Source organism: Chrysoperla carnea, chromosome 2, assembly GCF_905475395.1.
Source record: "Chrysoperla carnea chromosome 2, inChrCarn1.1, whole genome shotgun sequence".
Classification (NCBI taxonomy): domain Eukaryota; kingdom Metazoa; phylum Arthropoda; class Insecta; order Neuroptera; family Chrysopidae; genus Chrysoperla; species Chrysoperla carnea.
Window position 1 is genome coordinate 17,454,859 of NC_058338.1, and position 25,870 is coordinate 17,480,728.

Genomic DNA, 25,870 nt, shown 5'->3' on the forward strand with positions numbered 1-25,870 from the left:
GTATTTACGGTCGATGTTCCCTGCTATAAACACGAAATAATGAAATTGTGAGAAGCACACAATCCAGCTGGGCTTTAAGTATTCACATACAGGAAACCTATTTAAGATGAATTTATACATAACAAAAAAATAATACGTGTACATACAACGACAAAAAATAGGAGACTAAGAAGAGGGGAGTTGGTAGAATGAAAAAAAATAGGGATACCCAACGCTAATTGTGTGCATCATATAAATGAAAAAAGAATAAAATGTAAGACGTAAAGGAAGTCCATTCAATTAATACTGTTGTTCAGTTTACTAGACCAGCACATCTTACCATTTGCTTACTTATTCAAATGTACAGAATGACCCATGAATTAACATAATGTGGTGAAATACGTTTATAGCCAGTCATTTTGCTCTGATAACTCTATCATTGATCGAAGAAATAAAATGACATTAAGCTAATTTAATGCTGTAATTATTAGAAAATAGGGGATATCGACTTGGCCATATTGCCCATACAAATGTAAGACTTGATACAATGACAAAATTTGAAAGTGAAATTAAAATTGATTAAAAAACGAAAAGTTAAAAGTCAAACGTTGCCTATTTCCTTTCATATAGATTTTTTATTTCCCTTCTTCTAGTTTTAGATCTGATACATTCAATGAATTCATATGACTATTTTAAACATTTAAAAAAAATATTGAAAACTGTACATATATTTTACCTGTGTAAAACAATCCCTTAACCTAATTTGAGGGAGGTAAAGGTTATAACATGGTAGTCTTTACCAGTCTTTACTTTCAGGCCCATCCAAGCGGGCGGTATCAAGGTAGTATTCACAAAATTTTGCAAAAATGCATTTTATTTTATTCTTTCATTTCAAAAATAGTTTAATTTTAAACATGCAAATATTTTTTATACAATAAGTTGTATAATAAATATTTATTAAAGTGATATATCGAAGTTAGTAACGATTTTACATACAAAATATTATAAACTTGGGTAATAATGGGATTGTAAAGGCTCAATAGTAGTGAAACCCACTAAGTACAAATAATTATTTACTTAACTATTAGGTATGTTGTTGTTCGGTCTTCGGTAGGTACATAGTTATAATAATCTTTATGTATTATAAATGTGAAAGTAAGGATGTTTGTTTGTTACGTTTTCACGCAAAAACTAGCTAATGTTTTTTAATGAAACAGTACAGCAAAATAGCTTATACATCAGAATAACACATGAGCTATAAATTAAAACGATATATTTACTAAAAAAAATCTGAAATCTTATATTTATGGTTCAAAATGATGATCACAGATAGAGCAGAGTTATGATCAACATTTTGAACCATACATTGAAGATTTCTGTAAAAATTTAAAATAGTTTTCACAATTCATGGCTACCTTTTCTGAAATACCAATGAATTATGACTATTTTACAATTTAAAAAATTGAAAACTGTGCAAATCTTTTAGCTGCGTAAAACAATCACTTCAAGTGTTAAGGAACGTTGATAAGTGAGATCAAAACAGGTGAAGGCTATAAAGCAGTGGTTTTGACTTTTAAGCCCAGTGAAGCGGGCGAGTATCAAGCTAGTATTATATATATGCAGGTATTTATTGCGTCTTTTACTTGCTATGTTTATTATCATTATACATAAGTATTAAGTGTAAAAAGGGTAGCAAAACGAAGAGGGGGTTGGAATATATGGATTGTACGGATATGGAAATTTAATAACATATTTAAACGTGCATATTTATAAGATTGAAGCATGCTACCGCTCGACGGGCGGTTTCATTCCTCTCATTTACCTGTGAAATATATTTCATTTTGATATAAGCTTTGAATAGTAAAATTTCTTTGTTAAATAAGTTCTTTATTTGGTATTGGTTTAACTTTCGTTCGATCTTATTACTGCACAAATTGTAGTTTAAAAGCACTACAAATGGTTGTAATTATAATGAACTTCTATTCCTGTTTCACATTTCACAATTTTATTATGTTTTGGGTTCATATTTTGACTAAGAATTTATACATTTAAAATCATACTTTTTTGCGATTTCTCTCTTAGAAAAACTATTTTTTAATTCTAAACACATACAATTTATGTAATAAAAAATAATTTTAACCCCTTCTTTTTCACTCCCTTAACTTGGATAGGCGATAATCTTAATTCAATCAGACAGGGTCGGTATGGAATTAGATTAGGCATTTATACTAATAATTTGAAGCTTTATATCAAATTTAAACATTCTATTTCTAATAGTTTCTGGGAAAATCTCTGGACTTATTTATTTACGACATACAGAATATTTTGAAAGCTTTTGGTGGAGGGGTTAACATTTTTTCCCCAGACTGGATTATAATAACTTCTATTTATCGCTTTTTATAAAAACAAGAAGAGGAGTTAAAACTTATTTAAAAGTTATCGCGGTGTTTAGATTCTGAATCACCAGGTCGTAATTAACGATAGAAGGTTCCTAAATTTTTAGTATAAATTTTGTTTTTTGGCGACCACCAGACGCCATATTGTGAAAAGAATGTATATGTATTCCTATATGGCGCAATAGAGACCAAACGCATGGTTCTATTTCAACGAGTTTTACGCCAATCGATTTGTTTTAACCTTGCGAGTGCTATTGAAGAAATATCAATAATGCAAATTCAATATGGCGACCACCAGACGTATATAATGTATCGTTTAGAATCTACAGCCCTAAAAGTCAAAGCTTCCCAATTAACTTTACTCTACCCTACTTTATAACACTATTGTAAAATATAGTACAATGAATAAGAGCAATAAATTAAAACATTCATAATAAGCTATTGTGGAAGTAGGATAGAATTTTCTACCTAGATTTCTAAATAAACTGATTTCTTTTATGTTTACCACATTTATTAAAAGGCATTATTATTAAAATTCGATGTAATTCGAAATACAACAAACGTACATTTGTTTAGGAAATAATAATAATGATAATAACAGAAGGAAAACAATATATTATTGTCTTCGAAGGTGTCTTTAACCACTAGAATAGAAATGTGTATGTAGGTATACTACGTACCTGGAATAATAAATACTAGAAACTAATCTAAACATCATGATATTTAAGTGGAGCTTATTAGGATGTTGTAGTAGAATTCTAATTCATAATAAGTGTCCTTTTTAAGATTATATTTACACAATAGAAATTTATAAAATTTAAAAAAACTTATCTATAAAATATTCTCAAATCGGTTCGACCGTTTAGGGGCTACGATGCCACTGAGAAACACATAGACGCTGAGATAAACACTCTAAACTTATAACACTCTTTCTTAAATTAATATCAAAGTGATGGTCAAGGACATCAGATGAGATGAAAACGATACTTATATAGCTATCATTTTTTAGGACCAATTTTTGGAATTATTTTAATTGAAATTTGAAATATCTGATTTGACTTTGTTTTTTTGAATTATTGTTTTGAATTACCTAATTATGTTATCATTTCCCTTTGCGAAATGATTGAACCAGGTTTATTTGACCATTCATTTCTATAGTAATTATTTATATGTTAAAATTATATGTCATGCCTTTTCCAAACTAAATTGATTTTGAATCATCGACAATTTTTTAGTTTTTTCGGGTGTGTAACCCTAAGCTCGCTCTTTCACAAGGGTCTCTTAAACTGATTGATGAAAAGAATAAGATTAAATAGAGACAGAATTCTATGTTCACAAGATTCATTTGTATTATATTTTTTGATAGTTATCCTATAGAACCTGTTGAGGCTGAGATATATCTTTTATGATAACACTCCGGAGATATAGTTAATTGACAATTGATATTATGTGCACAAGCTCGACTAAATAGTAGGCCTACTTATTCACAAACCAACAATAAGTGTTTAACATCTAATTAATATTAGCAAATAATATAATATGTAGGTACTATTTAATAATAATTACAATTATTATTAATTAACAACAGTGGAGTGCTTACTTAGTTCGTATTTATTAATAATAATTATATATCGTAAGCCTATAATGAAGCGAAATTGCTAACATTCTTTTTGTGAAAACTGTCACTAAATTAAGATATTTCCAAAGCAATAATTATATCTACGTTCCCAATTTTGACCAATTTACGTCAAAATTAATAATTCGAAAATGAAAATTAATATCTTAAATTATTTAATTTATTTTATTTTAAAAACATTCCTTTCAACTCTCCTAATTTTTTTTTCAATTCTGTCAGAAATTGCGACCTTTGCAGCTGGTTATCTCGCGATCTAAACAATAACAACGAGTAACACGCATTATTTATAAGATTAATTACGATTCTGTAATTTAAATAACACAAAATTGGTTTAAGAAATTAGAGAAAATCGAAATTAATAATTATTTCTATTATGTTTTTTGGCTGCCATATCAAGTATTGACAACATAATAGATACGAACAAAAAGCAGTCTATTAACTGTCGAAGTGGTTGAAAAATGAAATGAAATTTTTCGAAATTATTTTTGAACCCTATTAACAGTTGAAAACATTCTATTATTATTTTTCCGATAACTCCTTTAACATAAATACGAAATACGAAAATTTCAGCTTCTCTTATCTACTTATTTTTATCAATCCTCTAAATGGAAGACAAAAAGAAGCTTAGTATTATCGATTCATTATGGGCTAACGGTCTATTATACTTACATGTTAATTAATAAATCATCTAATTCAAGCAATTCTTATTCAATAATGTAAGAAACACAGAAGTACTATCTCTCTATATTTTTCTGCTAACGGTAACTACCTTTCAAGGTCATTTAAATGCAATTTTTTATGTTTTCACATTATAAATAAAAAATTCCGATTCGTTGAAGGCAAGTAGACTGAATTTAATTAAATCATTATCAGAGAAGACTCTAAAAATCTTAAGAGAAGTACAAGTATAATGACTAGTTAATTAAACCAAGTAATTCAGTAAGTGATGCATATAGAATGTTTTCACACTTGACCGCCGTTTTTATTTTATACTGATAAATGAATAGTAAATTTTCTCTATAAGTAGAACTTATCTATAGTATGGAAATATACATGCAAAGCCCAATAAATCGTTCACAATTAAAATAAAAATTGTTTAATTGCATGCAATGTTTAGTACACATTTAGTATTAAAATTAAAACAATTATAAATATTATTTGCAACAGTAAAGTTGCAGTTAAAGTAAAGCATTTATTTTTTATCATCTCTATTATAAATGCGAAAGTAAGCATGTTTGTTTGTTTGTTACGCTTTCACGCTAAAACTAGTGAATGGTTTTTAATGAAACTGTACAGCCATATAGCTCATACTTCAGAATAACACATGAGATATAATTTATAAAGATATATTAATAAAAAAATAAAAAATTTTAACTAATTTAATTTGACATTACCATAAATAACAGATTTCTGTAAAAGTACTCTTTTAACATTACCATAAATTACACATTTCTGTTAAAATAGTCAGTATAAAATATTTCACGGTCATCTTTTCTGATATACTCAATGAATTAGGACTATTATACATTTAAAAAAATAGAAAACCATACATATAAATATACCCGTGTAAAACAATCCTTACCATTATTTCGAGTGTTATAGAAAGGGGATAAGCGTTATAAATTATAAACGATGAAAATATTGAGTGTGTCGAGCGTCAAAAATAACGTACGTTGGTTGATTTTACCAATATTTTAAATTTGTTTCATGAATCAATTGCATATTGGTTATTAAAACAATTTTATCTTTCAGTTGTATTCATTGCTGTTTTAATTTTAAGGTTCTTTACAAGTAGTATACTTAAATTTATGCAAACGTCGTGAATTTGAAATTTACATTAATAGCGATTTAGCTTTTGTTTTATAGTCTATGAGCCAGTGACAGATTTACATGACCAAGTGTTCCTCTCAAGCGATAATTAGTGGAATGCATCATGGAATAGTATAATAAAGCCTCGTGAATTTAAGCTGCGTTTCCGCGGGAGGGGGGAGTACCTTCCACTCAACGACGAAGACAAAAAAAATATTATTCATTTCTGTCTAATTAAAAACCTGCTAAATGATACTTAACCCAATACCAAAAAAAAAACCGATGATGATGCAACTGTGGATAAATATGTATATCAGCTGGCTTTATCGCTTGAAAGGAAATAATTGACCAAATGTTTACCTGGCTCATGTACTACTGCATTCATAATAAAATCTAAATAATTTGCATGAAAATTTTCATATTATGTCGAAAGATATACATTTTCATAATAGACTTGGAAAAACTGACATAAAATCGTCAATTGTGTTATAATTTGGTAATGTTAAATTTGGTTTAAATTAGAAATTTGGGGGGCTCCCTTGTGCGATGGTCCATTTTTTAAGCATTTTTTGGGAATTGTTTTTGAGAAAAAATGATAGATAGTACAGCAAATTTAAAATAATAATCTTCATTCGAACGGAAGTTGTGCCACTCTTAAGACACTCGCCTCGAAAAAAGGACGACAACTTCCTTTAAAATTTCGACTGATTGGCTTATTTGAAAAAAAAAAACGGCCATTTTAATCTAGAAGTCAAATACATGGAATAAATTAGAATTAGTTGAAAATATTCTTACGCCCTGACGACCACTGTTATGACTATCATTTTCTTTTACCTACTTAATCGAACCTACTTCACCATATTTTTAACAAATGATTTGCAATTAAATATCAGTGTATCCCTGTCTAATAAGTACTTTATAAAATAATTCATCTAAATCTAAACAAACATATTATATAACTGGTATATTATATAGTCGTGGTATATAGAAATCATAATTTTATGCTCTTTATCACTTTTGGTATGAAATACAGCATTACAAATTTATCAACGAGCATTGCGAATTTAATATTTAATAAAACATTTGACATGTTATTTTATAATCATTCATATCTCAGTTATTTATTTATTTAGGGTAATTTATCAGTGCAGAGTAGAATTTAGAATTGGTTTACAGTTGTATCACGAGTCAGGGTGCTAGTTAAAGGTGAGCATTCAAAAACAAAAAAAAGAAATATTTGAAGTGAAAATTTCTATGGGCGTGGTAATACATTTTTGAAAGGGTAAAATCGTAAATAATAAATCAAATATGAAAAAATGTATTAAAAATAATAAAAGCTGTACAATTAACTATTAACTAAGTGATTCTGATCTTTAGTAACTTCTGTTTACTATTCATAGATGGCGTTTGCTATAAAATTTGAAGAAAATTGTTAATTTTATGATTTGTTTATATTTTTATAATAAATAATCATGAATATAATAGTTTTAAGTTTAAACTAACGTTGACAGTTTCCATGACTTCTTTTCTACGAATTAATCTAGCTCCCAACAACTTTCTACATAAAGGGGGGAGGTTGTTTGCAAAACTCTTTTATTTATTTAAATAGTCGCTTTAATTTCGTCAAGGTTTACACCAAACAATAAATTATAGAATCAAATTACGTTTTAAGTAATATTATCTGTTATAATGTCTGGCTAGTATGGTTGACTCAGAGAATGACTTTTGATAAACAAAACGGAAACAACTGATATCAAATGAATACAAAAATTAATTGAATTTAAATAGAGTCATTAAATATATCATCACGCATGTTTTACAAGAAATAATACATAACATCTGTACATATAAAATAATTAACACTTTCACTGGGTCACTCTGTTTAGAACAATAAGTTTTATTTCAACAAACTTTGGTTCTCATGATTTCAATTCTTTTTCTTTTTTGTATTATTTTCAAAAATAAAAATTATAACCATTAAAATTATCTGGTTCACTACAAAATTTTCCTGTATTACTATTTTTTGAAGTTAGAAATATAAAACTTCATATATGAGCCTCATGGTTTGAGACAAAAGTTTATTTTACTTTTTTCATAAAAATTCGTACTTTAAGAGGGTCAAATTGAGAATGAAAGTTTATATGCAACTTTGTAATTTTGGTGGTGAAAAGGGATGATAGTTTGTATAAAAATTTGTATTTTTTGAATTAACTACTAAACCGATTTTAAAAACTATTTCACCTATAATAAGTTGTGTATAACAATGTCTGTATAGCAATGCAGAGTTTCTGAGATATCGCAATGTTTGGTTCGTTTTTAGTCCGTATCTCAAAAACTACTCGACCAGTCATCAAATGCAACCGATTTTTGTACTTTCTGGGTCAAAAATACTTTATATACTAAGTTTTATCGAAATCGGAGATAAAATTTTTTTTTCGATTTTTTGCAATTTTTTTAAGGGGTACCCCTTTGAAAAAATCTAGAAAATCGGGAAAAATATTTTGTTTTGAAATTTGATGAAACTCAGTGGATGGCATAATTTTGATCCAAAAAGTATAAAAATCAGGTTAATTTAATGATTGGACCTATAGAAAGTTACAATGTCAGCGATTATCATGGGCAAAACTTCATTTTCAAAAGAGTTCTAAAGCTTTGGTTCATAGTTTTATAATACTTATTTTTTTATTTTTTAATAAACAGTTTAATCTATTTACGTTTAAATTGAGAAAATTATTTGAATATTTTTACATCACTAGCAAAAGTAATAAATAAATTTAAAAAAAATCAATTTTCAATTTTTATATAAAGTTTCAGTTTCTAATTAAAAAATCGTCATAACATTTTTCGTGACATTAAATTGACAGGTGGTAAATTAGGGCATCCTTACTATACAGAATACATACAACACATCAAAATTGTCTAGACTAGTAGTGTGTGTTTTAGAAACAGCTGTTTTTTATGCCAAACTCAGGGTCAACATCCACTATGAAAAATTATATTCTATTAAATTAAAATTTTTCAATAAATATAAATATTTCCTTTCGGTGTTGCCAAAAAATAGAAAACTGCATTCTTTATTCATCGAAATGTTGTAAAATTGTAGAAAAAAAAATACGTTTGATTTATTTTTCGAACACGTATAAACACAGGTATAAGATGTTATGTCTTTAAAAATATAATTTATTTACATCAATTAGTGTGAACGCACCATAAAACTTGGCCACGTTTGAAAAAAATTATTTAGAAAGAAAATTTTTGTAATAATATTTGATCCAAAAAAATTAATAAACATGATTCATACTCCGTTTATTTTGATGACGTCTTCAGAAAACAAATATTTGGGCATGAAGTTTTGTCGATTTTTGATGCTTAAAAAAGGTGGCCTATTATTCCAAAGAAAAAGGTTTTTCTGAAAACTTTACCATCCAATGAACACAAAATGAGCAAAAATCGTGCTGGTAAGTACTCTCGGCCAGTTCTTTAAGAACTTAGATTTCTTTATTTCTAAAATAAAGTATGTCAATAAACATAAATTATTAAAAAAAAAAATCAAAAACCCTTCAAAAAAAAAAAGAAACAGTAATTTACATACCGACTTTAGCAGTGGAGGCTCATTATTGTTAAGATTTGAGCCTCAATAGATTTTAATGGGCTCCGACAATTAAAATCGCTCTGTAAACTACTGGACTTATTTTTTTCTTTTCAGATTTTATTTAACACAGTCGGGTTTATTATTTCTTTAATTATTTAAATTATTTTAGACTTTTTAAAGATTACGGCAATAAAAAGTGTGATATTAGACACAGAGATCGGATACAATGTTTGACGTCTGAAAAAGTGAGGTCGAGTTCGTAAATGAGCAACATAGATCAATTGAGTCCTACGGACCCATCTTGTAAACCGTTAAAGATAGAACAAAAGTTTAAATGTAAAAAATGTTCCTTATAAACAACTTTTGTTTGAAACATTTTTTCGTAAACATCAGTGTTTACCCGTGAGAGCGCAAATTAGGCACAACTTATATAGTATGTATTATATGGGAATATAACTTATGTCTGTGTGACATGTATGTAAATGTAATGTGACAGTGTAATCAACACAGTCTACACATGGTATTTTAACAATTAACTCAGTCAATTGTTTGTTTTCACTTGTTTATTTATCAAAAATTGTTTAAATACGTAAGTAAAACTTCGGTACAGCCTTGGACCCCTCCATCGACTGTGAAAAGTTGTTTGGCGCATAAAGAAAGTGTCAAGGATGTTTGTAATTTTTTTTCATAATAAATTTCGACATCGAAAACATATACATAAATAATAAATAATTTGATATTCAAACATGTAATTTGTATGTTGTTAATAAACTTTTAATATAAATGATTATTCGTATCCCAAGAGATTATTTAAAAAATACTTTCTTCACCATTTCGTACGAAATAAAAATGAAGTACAAGAAAGAAGTTACTTTTATTCAGAGTTTAGTTCGAAGTTATATATACTAATAACAAATATTTAATGCTTTATATACTTCGTAGAATATTAATAGAACTTTGAAAGAACAGTGCAAAAATATTCGAAGTATGAGCAAAATAGTGGAGATATATTAAATTACAAGATGATTCAATTAGTTCATTTTTGAATAATTAATGGTAGTTGGAAAAAGTTTAATGATTCGTTCGCCCATTTTAAATCAACGATTAAAAAACATGTGACATGTTTTAAGGTTGTGTTTGGGTTAGTGATGCTACCGATAGACGAGATAAACGATAAATATTGAGACAGAAATATAGCTATCCTTTTATAATTAAATATTTTTGGTGTTAATGATTTGAGTTTTCCTTTCTCTATACTGTAATTGCTTTAGAAAACCTATCGTGTAATCAGTAAATACTATTATTTTTTACCAAAATAAAAATTTGATTTTTTCAAATTGAACCTCTTCAAGAAGATTTACAGAAAAGAGGCGAGTGGATAAAATACAAGAGACTAAAAGACTTAAACTTCTCAAACGGGCAGACCTACTTTCAACTGCCAATACTACAACAAATCCAGTGTTACATGTTACCCATACATAACTGATATTCCCATATAATACATACTATACAATTTACGCCTAATTTGTGTCCTCACGGGTAAACAGTGATGTTTACGAAAAAATGTTTCAAACAAAAGTTGTTTATTTTTTGATAAGGAACATTTTTAACCTATAAACTTTTGTTCTATCTCTAACAGTTTACAAGACCCAATTGACTTACGTTGCTCATTTACGAACTCGACCCCACTTTTTACGCCCTGAGTACGCTGTAAAAATTTCAGCTTGATATCTTTTTTCGTTTCTTAGTTATCGTGTTCACAGGCGGACGGACAACCGGAAATGGACTAATTAGGTGATTTTATGAACACCTATACCAAATAATTTTCACATACAAATATCTCTGTTTCACCGTATAAAATATTGTAATATCATGTTCTAGGTGCCATATAGATATTTCGACGAAGTAACGACGAAGTTTAAACAAAGAAAACAAATATCAACGTTACATTTTCATATCACCAAACATCAAAGTGCATTATTAAACAGTTTTATTTCCTTTTCTAGGAACATTTTGATAATTGTAGTAAGTTTTATTGACTTAAGAAAATAAATTATCTATGGGTAGTATAGAATATAGTAAAACAGTTATGATACCTATACTAACAATATTCTTTGACTATAGAAATGTTGGTAAAACTGTGCTCTACAATATTTGTATTAATAATATAAAATTATTATAAAGTTGGTAGCATTTTATTATTTATTTAAGACGTGTTAATTGGTAAAAGGGAAGTTATAAGTTCAACTTATTGACTCAGCTACGTGCAGTCATTATTCAATTACCAAAATGTTTACTTTGGATATTAATATTATCTAAATATATGAATATCATGATATAATAAAGAGGGCATTATTCTTTATTCTTCGTCTTTTATGTTTATACTAACATTTTCAATCATTATGTAATGTATACACAAGAAGCCTATTTAAATTTGTACATGGATTAAATTATTCTACTTCCATGGTTTACAATAAAATTAAAATGATTCAAACCTATTAATGGTTGACTCCAAGGTATAATATTTGCCATTGAATTGAAAAAATAACGAACATATAAATTTTGCCACAGTTGAGTGGTTGAGACACTTGCAGCGACTACAAGAGATCGAGTTTTCGATTTTTAAAACCCGAGCAAAGTGTATTTCTCAGTTATCTTTGATTAAAATTTATCCGATATTTATTTGTGCAACGAAATTCAGGTTAAACGCACCTCTAAGCCGGTTTGTACAGGTAGAACGCATCTCTCGGTCAGAAACAAAGCTAGAGCTGAAGTGTTCAGCAATAAAAAAAAAAGTTAAACTGTTATGTCCACCATTATCGTCGAAACCAAGATGACTCACAAATTGTCTCCCAAAAAGAATTTAAACTTGTACGCAAAAACTACTCAATAGATTTTAGTGAAACTTTATAATAATAATAATGGAGTTTAACCTCTGTTTCTCTGACATATACGCCTTATAACAGAGGCCACCCACATTATTTGTTAATCTTTATTTATTTAACTTCATATATATTTACAATTACATTTGGATGTGGGTAGATTCGGTTACTTCGTTCTTATCCAAGCCACGACAATGTGATCAATTCTGCACCCCATTAATTATAATTGTTTACACTGCCGCTGCCTGGACTCGAACCCGCAATCTCCCAGCCAGTAGCCAAACGGTCAAAGACTAACGCCTTAGACCGCTCGACCACTGATCCGGGAACTTTATAAAAAATATTTCTCGTACATCAAAATAACAAATGAGCAATAACTCTCTGTTATACTCAATGCATTATGGCTACTTTACATTTTAAAGAAACTTAAAATTGTACATATGTTTTTAACTGTATAAAATCATCTTTATTCCTATTTCGAGTGTTATGGCAGGGGAATAAGTGAGGGCTAGGGAGTTGAAGGCTAAAGCGCGATGATTTTTACTTTTAAACCCAGCAATATAAAATGATTGTTAGTTATTATTATCATAACCGATAAATGAAAATTAAATTTTCCTAATCAATAATTCTTGTTGATATCGCTACCGACGTAATTTCAAAATTTTTGCACATAAAAAGGAATAATCCCTATCTACTTGGGTTATATTATCGAATAATATTTAAAAAAAGTATGTCTTCGAATTATCTTCGACAGTAGGTACTAACGAAGATCTGAATTATTTTTACAGAAATAGACTTTCTATCCGATTAGGTTATAATATCTTGTGATTAGAATCAACGTTATTACAAAATATTATCTTTTCTTAGTAATACCATATATTTCTATTTTACTTTGTGATGATTTTAATCAATTTATTTAGCCCTACAGATAAAATAAATAACTACACCTGGCACAACTTAAATGACAAATGTCACAGGTGATACCCAAAATTATTTAAGTAAATATCATCCTTTTTGAACGAAACCTATCTCCCTATATCATTTAAGAACACATTAATAGTTTATTTTTTTCCTGACATTCATTTAAAAAAAAAAGGTAAATAAAAACTTCTTTACCTCGATAACTTTCAGTTATTCGTATTTTTTTTTAATGTGAAAATAACATGAAAATAATGCCTTGTTATTAGAGAGATATTTTTTTTATATATATAAAATTTTCTTTTCACAATAATGGCCGAAAAAAACGCTTGTTAACAAACAAACGGTACGAACAACAATTTTTCTCCCGTAAATTAGAGGTTTTATTTTATTTTTTTCATTTATATTTTTTTTAATGTTGGTAATACTTAAAAAAAAGTTTTTTTTTTTTCTTTTTTAACGAATGTAATTCATTTTATTAAAAAATTTTTTATACGTATTTATGTTATGTAAACCCTTTGCGTTTGTATTTCAAAAAGAAGAAGCTAACTTAAAATTTTCCTAATATTTTTGTTTTTGTATAAGCAAGTAAATGTCCGTGAAATAGTGACGTCATCTTTAATTTTTATCATCGCCTGTTTTTCTGTCACATAGCGAGATCTTCTTTACCCTCTTATTTTACTTACCCCTCATTTTTAAGCCTATTGTACTGTTTAGGAAAAAAATGCTAGAAGAATAATATTAAGATTTAATTTTGCTCAGTATGTAATTTGTATATCATATCTGTAATAAAATTGCCTATAAATAAAAAGAAAGTAAGTTACTGTTGATATTTTTCCCCAGCCTGTTTTTAGCCACGAATTAGAGCATAAACAAATATTAAGTTAATGGTTCAAATTAACTACCCAAAAGACCTAAAACGCAACATTTTCCCCCGAAATATACGTATGCCTATATCCCCCATCTTATCTCTTGTTCAATTTAAAACAATAAAATTTATTGTCGAAAGCTAATTGTATTAAATGCAGGCTTACTTTCCTGCCCTTTAATTGACGAACTGTACATTATTTGGGGCTTAATGATAAAAGCCTTCTTTTTTACAAATAATTTAAAGGTTTCTTGGCTTTCTTTAATCGACTTTTAGTCAGCGGTATTTTAGTTTGTAAATATAAGGATATTCTATCCCGTGATTTTTTTAACCTCCTAACTATAAAAAGGCGTATTATAAGTTTGACCGCTATATGTGTGTGTCTGTCTGCCTGTGTGTGGCATCGCAGCGCCTATAGGAGATATTTTGAAAATTTAAGCGAATATAGACTACATAATAATATTGATTGTTGCTTTGGTAATTTAGTTTAAAATCCAATCAATATATTTTAGAATTATTCATATTCTAGAAATACGACTAGGCCCCCCATTAATATACTAACCAATCAATTTTAGCGTCATCAAGCTGTGTATAATAAGACGAGACATTGTCAATGGTGATAGTTAATTGGCCATTTATGTATTTGAATGTTAAGGGTCAATTGACTAATATAACCTCTATAGGGGATTATTTAGTTTTAAAATACACCAAATAATCCATTCTTTCATTTTAAGAAATTATATTATATGCTTAGTTTCATGTTTACCCAGTTCGTACCGTCAACACTTTACTTTAATTAATTCGTTTTATCAACTTTTAAGTGTTTTTAAAATTAAAAATTTTTCTTTGTCTGTATTTATGACATCGTCGAAAATCTCAAATCGCTAAACTGACACCCGTTTAATTAATAAAACATGTTTTTCCGTTTATAGGTATCACTCCTAGTTTAATTTTCTTTTGTATGTTTATTTTGAAATCTACATAATTTTTTTAATTTGTTAAAACTTAACTATCGTTTACTTATAGCCTGAGAGAGTTCTGAGATAAGACTTTGTTTCCCTAATAGCCTGGAGGATTGTGTTCTATCGAATCGTCAAAAAATTAATTTTTCAAAAACCAGTCCAAAATCAATAATTTACACTTTTTCACAACCCGGCTATTCTGAATCAAAGATGACTACTCAAGATGAATGGTATTTATAAAGCCCATAGAAAATTTGGCCGTCATTTTCTGCTCAATAGGTTTGGTTTCAGTGGTAGCATAAAAGGCATAGCAAATTGTAGACCTATGATCAGGCTGTTTATGGCCGAACCATAAATTAAATTGCATTGGCCTTACTCTCTTTTGAATATTACTATTATTTACTAATTTTTTTAACGACAATCAATCCAATTTCTTTTCAATATCATGTAATAGCTAAAATAATTTAAATTTGCTGATGTTTTTGAAAAAATTATATATTTACTAGCAGACCCGGCCACGCGTTGTTGTGGCTAAGGTTCTTGTTATATTAAATTGTAGTAAACTATTCAAAGGCAACAATAATAATAATGGTTTAACCCCATTAATAACACCCACATCATTATTTGTTAACCTTTATTTATTTAACTTCCATACATATTTACAATTACATTTTGATGTGGGTGGAGTCGGTTACTTCGTTCTTATCCAAGCGACGACAATGTGATCAATGCTACCGACCCCATTAATTATAATTGTTCACACTGCTGCTGCCTGGATTCGAACCCGCAACCTAAGTCTAAGTAGACAATCGATCATTGACTAGCGCCTTAGACCGCTTGGCCACTTATTCTCATGGCCACAGAGGACATCAGTCATGAAGACCACCAAGTTTTATCACAAATGCAAAAAAGAAAATCCGCTGATCTAGCAAAGCGGACGATCTAGTTAAACGCGTACACATCTATGTGCTTAAAAACAAAACAGGTAAAACAGACATGATACGACATAATAATCGTCTTTAACGTAATAATAAAATGAAGAGTAAAATGATATGAAATTCATGTATTAAATATCATCTTCGCAATATAAAATTAAATATTTTATTTAAATTAAAAGCAAATAAGTAATATTGGAATAATGATGTTTCTTGTAAGTTAGAAGTTTATGTTGTCAAAGGTACGTATAAATTATCATATATCTGTGTATTTATTTATATACCTATCTATACCTATGACTGATCTATTACAAATTTAGTACAATTGTTCAAATGACTGAAATTCATATGGGGATATTAAATTTTCTCTTAGTGCGGCCCATATATTTTTTGAATAACATATTTAATACAAATTTTATACTTATATGGTTTTCTCATAGATGCCATTGTCAGAATTGGTCAAGAATTATCAAAATCGGTTCACCCAGTCGAAAGTTCTGAGGTAACAAACATAAAAAACATACAGCCGAATTAGTAACTAGAACCTACTCCTTTTTTGTTTGAAGTCAGTTAAAAAAAGCCATAGCACATTACGCTCAGCTTAAATTGAGGCACAGTTAGTAAGCCGTGATAAATTGCATAAAAACTCACGGCGTGATAACGTTTAAAACTATTTCGTTTCTTTTTTTTGGTGAAGTTGGCACAAACGCATAAGTTGTTTGTATGAAAGTCATAAATATACTGTCTGACAAATTTCAAATATTGTTGTTTTGAAATTCAGCATAGTTTTAACAATCTTTTTTGATTGGTTCTACCACTCATAAATATTATTACAAAAATTGATGTGATTGTCACAACTACACGACCAGGTAAAAAAAATAAAAGGTTTATGCCTGCGAATAGGTTTATTTAAAAAAAAAAATTAAATTACTTCAAGTCGGCTTTGATCCAGCGACATATTGGTTACTATTGGTTTTAGTTGATTTTAGAAACAATCCCTCGTCACAAAATTATAGTAAAAGGCTTTGCAAGGTAATTACTTCAATTTCTTTGATATATTACTTAATAAAAGCTCATGAAATCTAAAAGTTGAGATGCGCTGTTAGTCAAATGATTATTTGCCCAAATTAATGATATCTGCACTACATTTCTATAAAAGATGCAAAAACAACATTCTACATTCTAAAACGTAATGATAAATTTATTAGATATCTTTTTAAAACAATTCTATGAAAGGGTAAAGTTATTTCAAGGAAATATATTTAATTAACTTATTTAAAGGCAACAAACATTTCATTATTTCTGTGAACAGTTGTAGGAACCTGCGACAATTACAATCCAGTGAAATCAATTTGCATATGATTTTCGACAAACATCCAAATGGCCTATGTTGCTCATTTACTCACTTTTTACGTTTTACGTACAGAGTTATCGTTATTTTTGAGTTATCGTGATGACAGACAGACAACCGGAAATGGACTAATTAGATGATTTTATGAACAGCTATACCTAAATTTTGTTCGTGGCATCAATATTTTTAAGCGTTACAAACTTGGGACTAAACTTAGTATACCTTGATATATTTCATATTCATGGTATAATAGTTCTTAGCTATGTTTCAAGTGCGAGTCAAGGGTCCGGTACCCGACACATTTGTCGGGCGTTTTTTTAATTTTAAGGTCGCTTTTAACGTCTAGGTCACTAGCGATCGCAGAGATTTATACACTATTTAAAGACAATTTGTATATCAATAAATTCTGATGCCTGATACTTATTTTAGTTAAAATAAGTTGAGGTCCCTAATTAATAAAAAAATTTAATAATGTTGTTTTTATTTCACCATCTAAAAATTTTCTTCTTAATGAAATAATAATATTTTTATTTACAGTTTGTTAATTATTTTAAATCAAAATAATTATTAATCTTATTTCGAATTTTCTGAACTAATAAAATTCATTACGTAACTTCACATATTCACAAAATTATCGTCTTTGAAGTACTGCTTTTGATTTATTGTAATTTTAAATCACCTAATTAGCAATTTCACAATTTTATTCATTTTAAACATTACATAATACATCTTTTTGTTTTTTAGTTTTTTTTTTTTGCAAATTTTAATGAAATTTGGATTATTAATAATATTTTTGAATTTTTATATTGATAGAGCAATTTCTAGCCTGAAAAATTGGTCAACTGATTTAACGTAGCTCACATTGTTCGGATAATTTCAAAAAACATTTCCATTCTACTTCGATAATTTTCATTCTAAAAATGTTTCGCACCGATTTGGTTCTTAAGATTGGATTTTATTTAGTATGTAATTTGTATATCATATCTGTAATGAAATTGCCGATACACAATAAAAAGAAAGCAAATTACTGTTAATATTTTGTCATGACTTATATATTATTTCTCTAGCCTTTTTTGAGCAACGGATACCGCTCTGCGGAATTCGCACGGGTCGATTAGTAATAAAAGAATTATTCAAAATTTTGAAGCTTGCTTAATAGGTCGAAGTAATGTCTAGATTTTCTGTATTTTTAAAATAAAATTTACAAAAATAGTTTTGTTAGAGCTGCACGTCAGATCTACGACAGCAGATCAACAAAAATGTAAGGTTATACAAAAATTTAAGAGATTTGCGTTTCAAGCTCAATAATATAACAACTATAACAGGATATATTTTAAATTTTTATTTCTAATAACTCTTAAAAATACTTTTGTTTTAATAAGTCACAATCAAAATTCAATTAGAGCTCATTGAGAAATCACTTCAACAATTTTCAATTACAAATTATTAATTACCTCAACCGGCTAGAAAAATAAAATATAAAGGATAATTTACTTAATTTTTATTTATATATTTATAGGCAATTTTATTACAGATATGATGAAATTTTTTTTTTGGTGAAAATTTAAACATAGCTGGCGTGAAATTTACTCAATTAGATTAATTACGGTTAAAATAAAAGATAAAACGCTGTATACGTATATCAAAATATCAATTATCGACCCTCTTATCAATTTAAATTATGGGAAAAAAAGTCCAATTCTAAGAAGAACAATAGTTGACTAAACCAGGACTGTTGGACCAGAATGTTTATCAGTATCAAACTCATATGACCTGTTTCCCACCAAAAAAACTTTGACTAATCTATTACTTTTAAGTCTGTGTTAGTGTAACGCACAAAAATTAAGCGTTATTTTAATCTCATGGAAATTAAAGTTAGAATTATTTTCCGAATTAATAGTCTCCAATTGAGGTTGTTCGTATATTAATCACCAAACATTTCATGATAAGAAGTATTCCTTAAAATCAATTTTCCCTAAAAACCGGTTTCATTTTACAAAGATTTGAAAGGAAAAAATAATAAAATTTTTCCTTTAACTTTCTCGGCGATAGATAAAATCTTGGGACTATTTTATGCTTCCCCGCCTTGCTAAAATACAAGCACCCAGATTTGGACTTAAAGTTCTTTTTTTTCTGATATTGAATTAATGTTTTCGAATTCATCAAATGTTATAGATGCTTTCGGAGTGGAATTTTTACTGTTAAAAATAAGTTAATTTAGTCTGAAATGTCTTCGAGATGTATATACTGACAAATTTTTGACAAAGTATCGAAAAAACACTTAAGTTTTAGAGATTTTCCATGCGTTACTTTTTATTGAAAATTTGCTGAATATATGAAATTTTTGAGACTTACCTTTCCTTGCATAATAAGTCGAATTGTGAGAGTAACTGATGGGTTGTCATTGTGGATTGGTTTCGGGTCGAGATCCATGTTTTTTATTTTGGAAGATTTGAGTTATTAGGAATTTATCTGAAAAAAATAGAAGTATAACTATTAATTCGTTTAAAAGCCGGTTTAAAGATTTGGAACGGAAAAAATAATAGTTTCAAAAGATTTTTGATTGGTTTTCAGTATACCCTATTTATTTATTTTAACTACCACATTTTTCGTTAATTAGAACTAACGTGAATTCGAAAAAGAATAGTTTCTTAAATGGTAGAGTACTTTATATTTTATAATATCGATTTAAAATAATTATTTATAAAATAACAAAAAAGTTACCAAAAGGTTTCACAAAAATTTGATTAAAATATGATTTGCTTCAAAGCTATTCATTGAAAAATTTATTTATTTCTAAGGATTTTAGACAGGTATTTTCTGAGTAGCATGATTAAATTGAATATTTTTGAATTTTGCGATTAAATAGTTTAAGCTAGAAAAAAATTAAGGCATTTTCAAATTTTACTTGGATGATAAGAACTATAAAATTTGGTTGGCTAATCAGGTAAATTTTTCATATTTCACAATAAACTAAATGATTTCTTATCAATTTTTTTTTTAAATAATTTTTATTTATTTGCCAAACCACTAGTTTTACTCGACTAAAAAGACTGATGCAATTTCTTTTTAACCCAAATTAGAGTATTTTTTTCAGCAATCAAAAGTTTTATTTACTTTTTACATAACATGTTTTAAAAATGTGGCGCCTTGTGTACGATCAGACACAATTAATTATTAATTAAATGAAGAAAAAAATTGAATATCGACACACGTAATTTAAAACATCACCAGTAAACAAATGAAAATCACTTAAGATAAAAAAACATTTGAATATCAAGAAATAATTGAATTTTTTCAAAATGATGTGCAAATGTTTTAACAAAATACAAAAAATAAAAGAAATTAAATCACCTGTTTATCAAAACAAAAATTACAAACTCATAAGTTTTAATTTAATTTTGATGTTTCAATATTCACACTCACTGTCTGTTTAGCGTCGGTTCAGAGATATACAACAGCAAATTACAAAACCGGGGATTATAATAACATGAACAACTTCCACAAACAACAATTTTTATATATTAAAAACCACCACTGTTGTAATGTAAATGATTATGTAACTTAAACATGTGGATAATAATAATTTTTATAAATAAAAAGTCACAAATAAAAACAATAAATTTTATACTGGAAAATAGAATTAAAAACGTATTAAAAACTTATGAATAAAATGATGGAGGATTGCTACCACACGTCAATGCAGCCAACTTAGTGTGTGTGAAAATCAAACTCTTGGCAGACCTCTCTAATGGATGCGTTCAGTTCATAGTCGTCAGTTTCGTTCGTCGTGGCGGGCGACTGTATATTCAATTGATTCGAGCAATATAATACAATAGTCTAATGATATTTTACGAGCATGCGTCAAATGAAATTTTCTAATTGTTTCAATTTAACATATGATTCCACTTCAGTTATTTCGAACTAATATTATTATTTAATGTTGTTTGTAAAACTCAGAGGTAAACAACATTTTTATGTAAAAACACTCTAAGAACTTTCTTTCATTGAAGAAACTAATAGTAAAATTTAAAAGTTTATTGTATAGCTTTCAAAATTTTTACATATATAGAAGATTTGCACCAAATGTCACAGTATTAATTCCATCAATAGGTTCATTGGTAAATTTAATTCCATTGCGAAGTAAATGAATAGAATGCCATTACAAACTGTGTCGCTTTTTAGCTGGTAGGGCGCTTGGTAAACAAATTGAATTATCTCTAGAAGTCTAGACAGTTAGAACTCCTATCTTTTAACGAACTTTTGTTATTACAATGATTGCGTATTTAGATCGTTTGATAAAAAAAGTGAGCCGTCCCTACAATGTTAGCAAATTACTGTGACATTTGGTGCAGAAATAAATGCGTTAAATTATTTCAAAAATTTTTGCCACAAATCGAGGTCTGAGTGGCGCTAAATTTGTCTCGAAAAGTTTTACGATATATTTCTTGTATAATGCATGATATAACTGCTTTTTTATACCAAGGTAAATTTTTAAAAAGAACGTGGTTATATTGAAAAGACCATCTCGGAATAAAATAAGCTTATCGAAAAGCAGGTACCAAGGAGAAGATATTTTAAAGATGAAATTTCTAAAAAAAAAGCGGAGCTATGAATATTATTAGTATGATTGCTAATTTTCACTAAGTGTGCCTTATCATTTATTTTCTATAATTTTTCAATATATTTTGTGATTTGAAAACCGAACAAGTTAAATATTGTAACATTGTATGTTTGCTCGAATATAGCTATGAATATGCTTGCGCACGTGCGCGCTGTTTCAAAATGAAGGTTCAACGTTGTTTTTGTCTATAGTTTTGAATATTGATTTATGCACCTGGTTTATTATTATATATGTGTATAATATCACCGTCATATCACTCTCTAAACTATACTTCTAAAGCCTTTAATGAATGCTTTTAAAATATAATATTGAAAATTGCCATATAAGCGTCGGTTGTCCTCTTTAGGAGGGTACAGGGTACTACCTAGTGCCTACCATTACCAACCATATAATGTATTTTCTTCAATAAAACAGTCTATTCTAACAACGTAATGGCAATCTTTTGCTTTATTAATACCTTCAACATTATTTTTCAATAAAGTATATTTTACTTCAATTCCATCTACAATCATAGAGAATTTTACATTTTAAAAGCATTATGTAATATAATTAAATAATAGTTTATCTATTATTTATCAATTTATATAAACTATCTTCTATCACTTTATATTATTATTATATATGTTTTGCAGACTATAAAATCAATTATTGTGTATATTGCGCGGGTAAACTTGAACTAACTTCAACCGGATATGACAACATACCACTGAACTTAATAAAAATATACATAAATGTCATCTTTCATTTTAGATTTTCCTTCATGAAAAGTAATTTTCTATTTTAGTATTTTTGATAATATTATTCTTTAAGTTAACAATTTTATTATATTGTAATATTAATATTATAGATGTATTGATTTTAATAGTTATATATATATATAAATGGAATGGTACGGTTCAGACGGATTTTTAATTCCAGACTAAATACGAGGGTTATTTTTTTGTAGGGTGAGATCTTCGTTTGCTGGTCTGTTACATCATCAATGTATTCTAACCGTTATTTTAGTTTGGTTGTTTTTTGTTTTGCTTTAACGGCGTTATCAAACTAGATTGTTTTTTTGAATTGTATTATTTTTAACATTGTAAAATTTTATTTTAATAATCATTTTATTGAATTTCAATCACTAGAAATGAATAATTTTTTTTGTTTATTTCAATTTTTTAAATTATTAATACAAATGTAGGTAATTTATGTAGAAGTATGTTTGTTTTTGGGTTAAAATAGTTTTTTATATTCGAAACTTGACTCGCAATATGCTTAATGCAATCAGATTTTTCGTTGTATTGAGTGGTTTCTTTTTCTAATAATTTAATCTCAATTTAGAAATATATTTCTGTTGTTAATAATATATTAACAACTTAATTTATATGGTTATAAATGTAGTAAATTAATTTATCTACTAGATTTTAAATTTATATATTTAACTGATCGGCATGTCTCCGGAAGGTATGTTTTAGCCATCCGTAATATCTCGAAAATAGTGCCGAATTTTCCCTTATGATTTTTGGCGTTCTTACATTTCGAACTTAAATGGTGGACTCTTTTTCATTCCGAATTTATAATTCATAAGCTTTAAACGATGTTTTTACATGGTTTTGTTGAAATTATGAACTTATATATGCAAATATTTGGGCAGGAATGATATCGATACAAAAATACATTTGAATATTTTGTTAAACACCTATTTAATAAATGAATGTACACAAGGAACGTATTACATCAATAAATAATACTCGAAAAAACTCCGAACTCATCCCTTACATACACATCAAAATTCAAATATGGTATACTTTATTCTGTGAAAGTTAACTGATTCGCAAAAATGTACTTACAGTCGGACTACGCCTACAAAATATTCGACAAAATATACGATATATTTCAGAGTGTTGAAAATCGTTAGGTACTTAACTTCGTGTTGTTATACAGCGCCTAATTGTACCTATACCATCCCAATATTATAATATTCAGAGGACGAATGAAATTTTTTCAACAAATCTTTGACACCCCGTTTTCTTCCTCAATATTATCAGGGGGGTTGTTGGCATGAAATAAGAAACAATAAATCGATAGCATGAAGCTACTTATCAACTGACAACCTTCTATTTCTTTATGCAAAATGTGGATAGAAGTTTGTATGGCATCATTTGTAGCGTTTTTCAACTTTTCTCCGTTAGGAATAGGCAAATAAAAGTATCTAATAATGAATTGTAATCTTTAAAATCAAAAGGTTTTTAAAGTAAGGGGAGATTGGTGTTACCTAAACATGAATACTGCCATTTTTACGTGCTAATATGGTGACGTAATAAACCAGGCCACTATAACTTAACTCTAACAGAGCATGCGTGTCTTAGACCATTAATTATATAGACTAAGCATCGCCTATCTTTCCGTACGGTGAGAGGTGTTCCAACATCTGAGGTAATTGCTTGGGTCAGCTAGAGATAGAATGAATGACAAGTTCAATAAAATTACCAGCAAATAAAAATTACGAATGCGAGCCATTTTTTTTCATATTGTTTACGCGGCGAGGTTAGTGTGTGCACATGTTTTTCCAGTCGTGTCAGGCCGCAGCTAAGTAATTGTTAGTTTTCATACTTGTTACCTACTAATACTTTCAGCTTTATCGCTGCTTTTTATATAGGTGGCACTCCGATCGAAATTATACAATGTGATCAAAAGACCTCGCACAAATTAGATGTAATTTGCATTTCGGTCAAACTTTTTCAAATTTTGGGAAATGATAGTTTAAGCCATTCTAAAGAAAAGTTCCCATAGTTACAAGCCATGAAAATGACAAGAGTTCATGTTATAGCTAAATTAAAGTTGAAAATGTTTCATTTGTATAATATATGCTTATGTATGTATAGGCAAATACATATACAGATATGTATAACTACATGCCTACGTATGTTTTTTAATGTAAGGTTGTTGTTTTTTAATTCTTGTTTTTTTAAGAATATGTTACGAAATTCAAAGAAGAAGCAGTGTTAAATGTTCAGTGGATCAATAATATGAAGTGTTAAGAAAATATTTTCAGCTACAAATTAGTACATTTTCCAACTTTAATTTAGCGGTAACTTGAAATCCTGCCATTTTCATGACTCATGACCATGGAAACTTTTATTTAGAATGACTTAAACTATCATTTCCCAAATTTTGAAAAAGTTTGGCCGAAATGCAGATTACATCTAATTTGTTCGAGATCCTTTGACGGTTTAACCTATCGTCAAGCGTCACCATGAAATCGCACCTTAATCGTTTTTCATATGATCTCTAAACGAACCAGATATAGGTACTGTGATAAATACATACTATAGTATAGGATACTAATCTCGTGTAAACATAAAATCTACTCGAAAATTTTGTTAAAATTATGTGTGAAAATCATTGTATTGAAACGATATTTATTTATATTATTCACCCAAAAATCATCAATCAATGTCGTTTTATTATAATGTATGTCTGTGCGTCTATCTGACACACAAATTAACTTGTCAACAAAATCAAAACAAAAACATTAGTGCCCATCATTGATTATTATTATAATTATAATGTGTTTTATAAATAATAAATTCATCACACAACAATTTTCAATAATTGACTTCTTGTCTTAACAGTTTCCATCTTTGATTAAAATTGTTAATTTTAACATGATGGTTTTTTGATGAATTTTAGTTTCCCTAAAAATAATTCTTTTTATTAGAAAATATAAGAATTAAAGTTTGTTAAAGTTTTGAGAAAAATATACAGAAAGCCTCGTTATAAATTTTGAAACATCCACATGAAACAGCATTTGTTAAGAATAATTAAAGTTTTTCTTCGCTCTAGTCAAATAAATTTTGGTTTTTTAAAGGATATTTTTGGAAATTTACTGAAGATTTACATTAAATTTGTCCAAATATTTGAAAATTATAACTC

General features: G+C 28.1%; 1 protein-coding gene across 5 annotated transcripts in view; it reads right to left on the reverse strand.

Moving 5' to 3' along the window:
• LOC123291546 (poly(rC)-binding protein 3) overlaps positions 1-21,081 on the reverse strand; it is a 39,789-nt gene extending 18,708 nt beyond the window's left edge. For 3 of the 5 annotated variants that reach the window (XM_044871867.1, XM_044871865.1, XM_044871864.1), the window contains exons 1-2: positions 20,683-21,078; positions 19,684-19,800 (exon numbers count right to left, since the gene is read on the reverse strand). In XM_044871867.1, coding sequence (XP_044727802.1) covers positions 19,684-19,761 — 78 coding nt within the window. In that variant the 5' untranslated portion in view covers positions 19,762-19,800; positions 20,683-21,078. Of the gene's footprint in view, positions 1-19,683; positions 19,801-20,682 lie in introns of all 5 variants that reach the window. The other 2 variants (XM_044871863.1, XM_044871866.1) reach the window with 2 other exon arrangements.
• Positions 21,082-25,870: the final 4,789 nt, after the last annotated feature.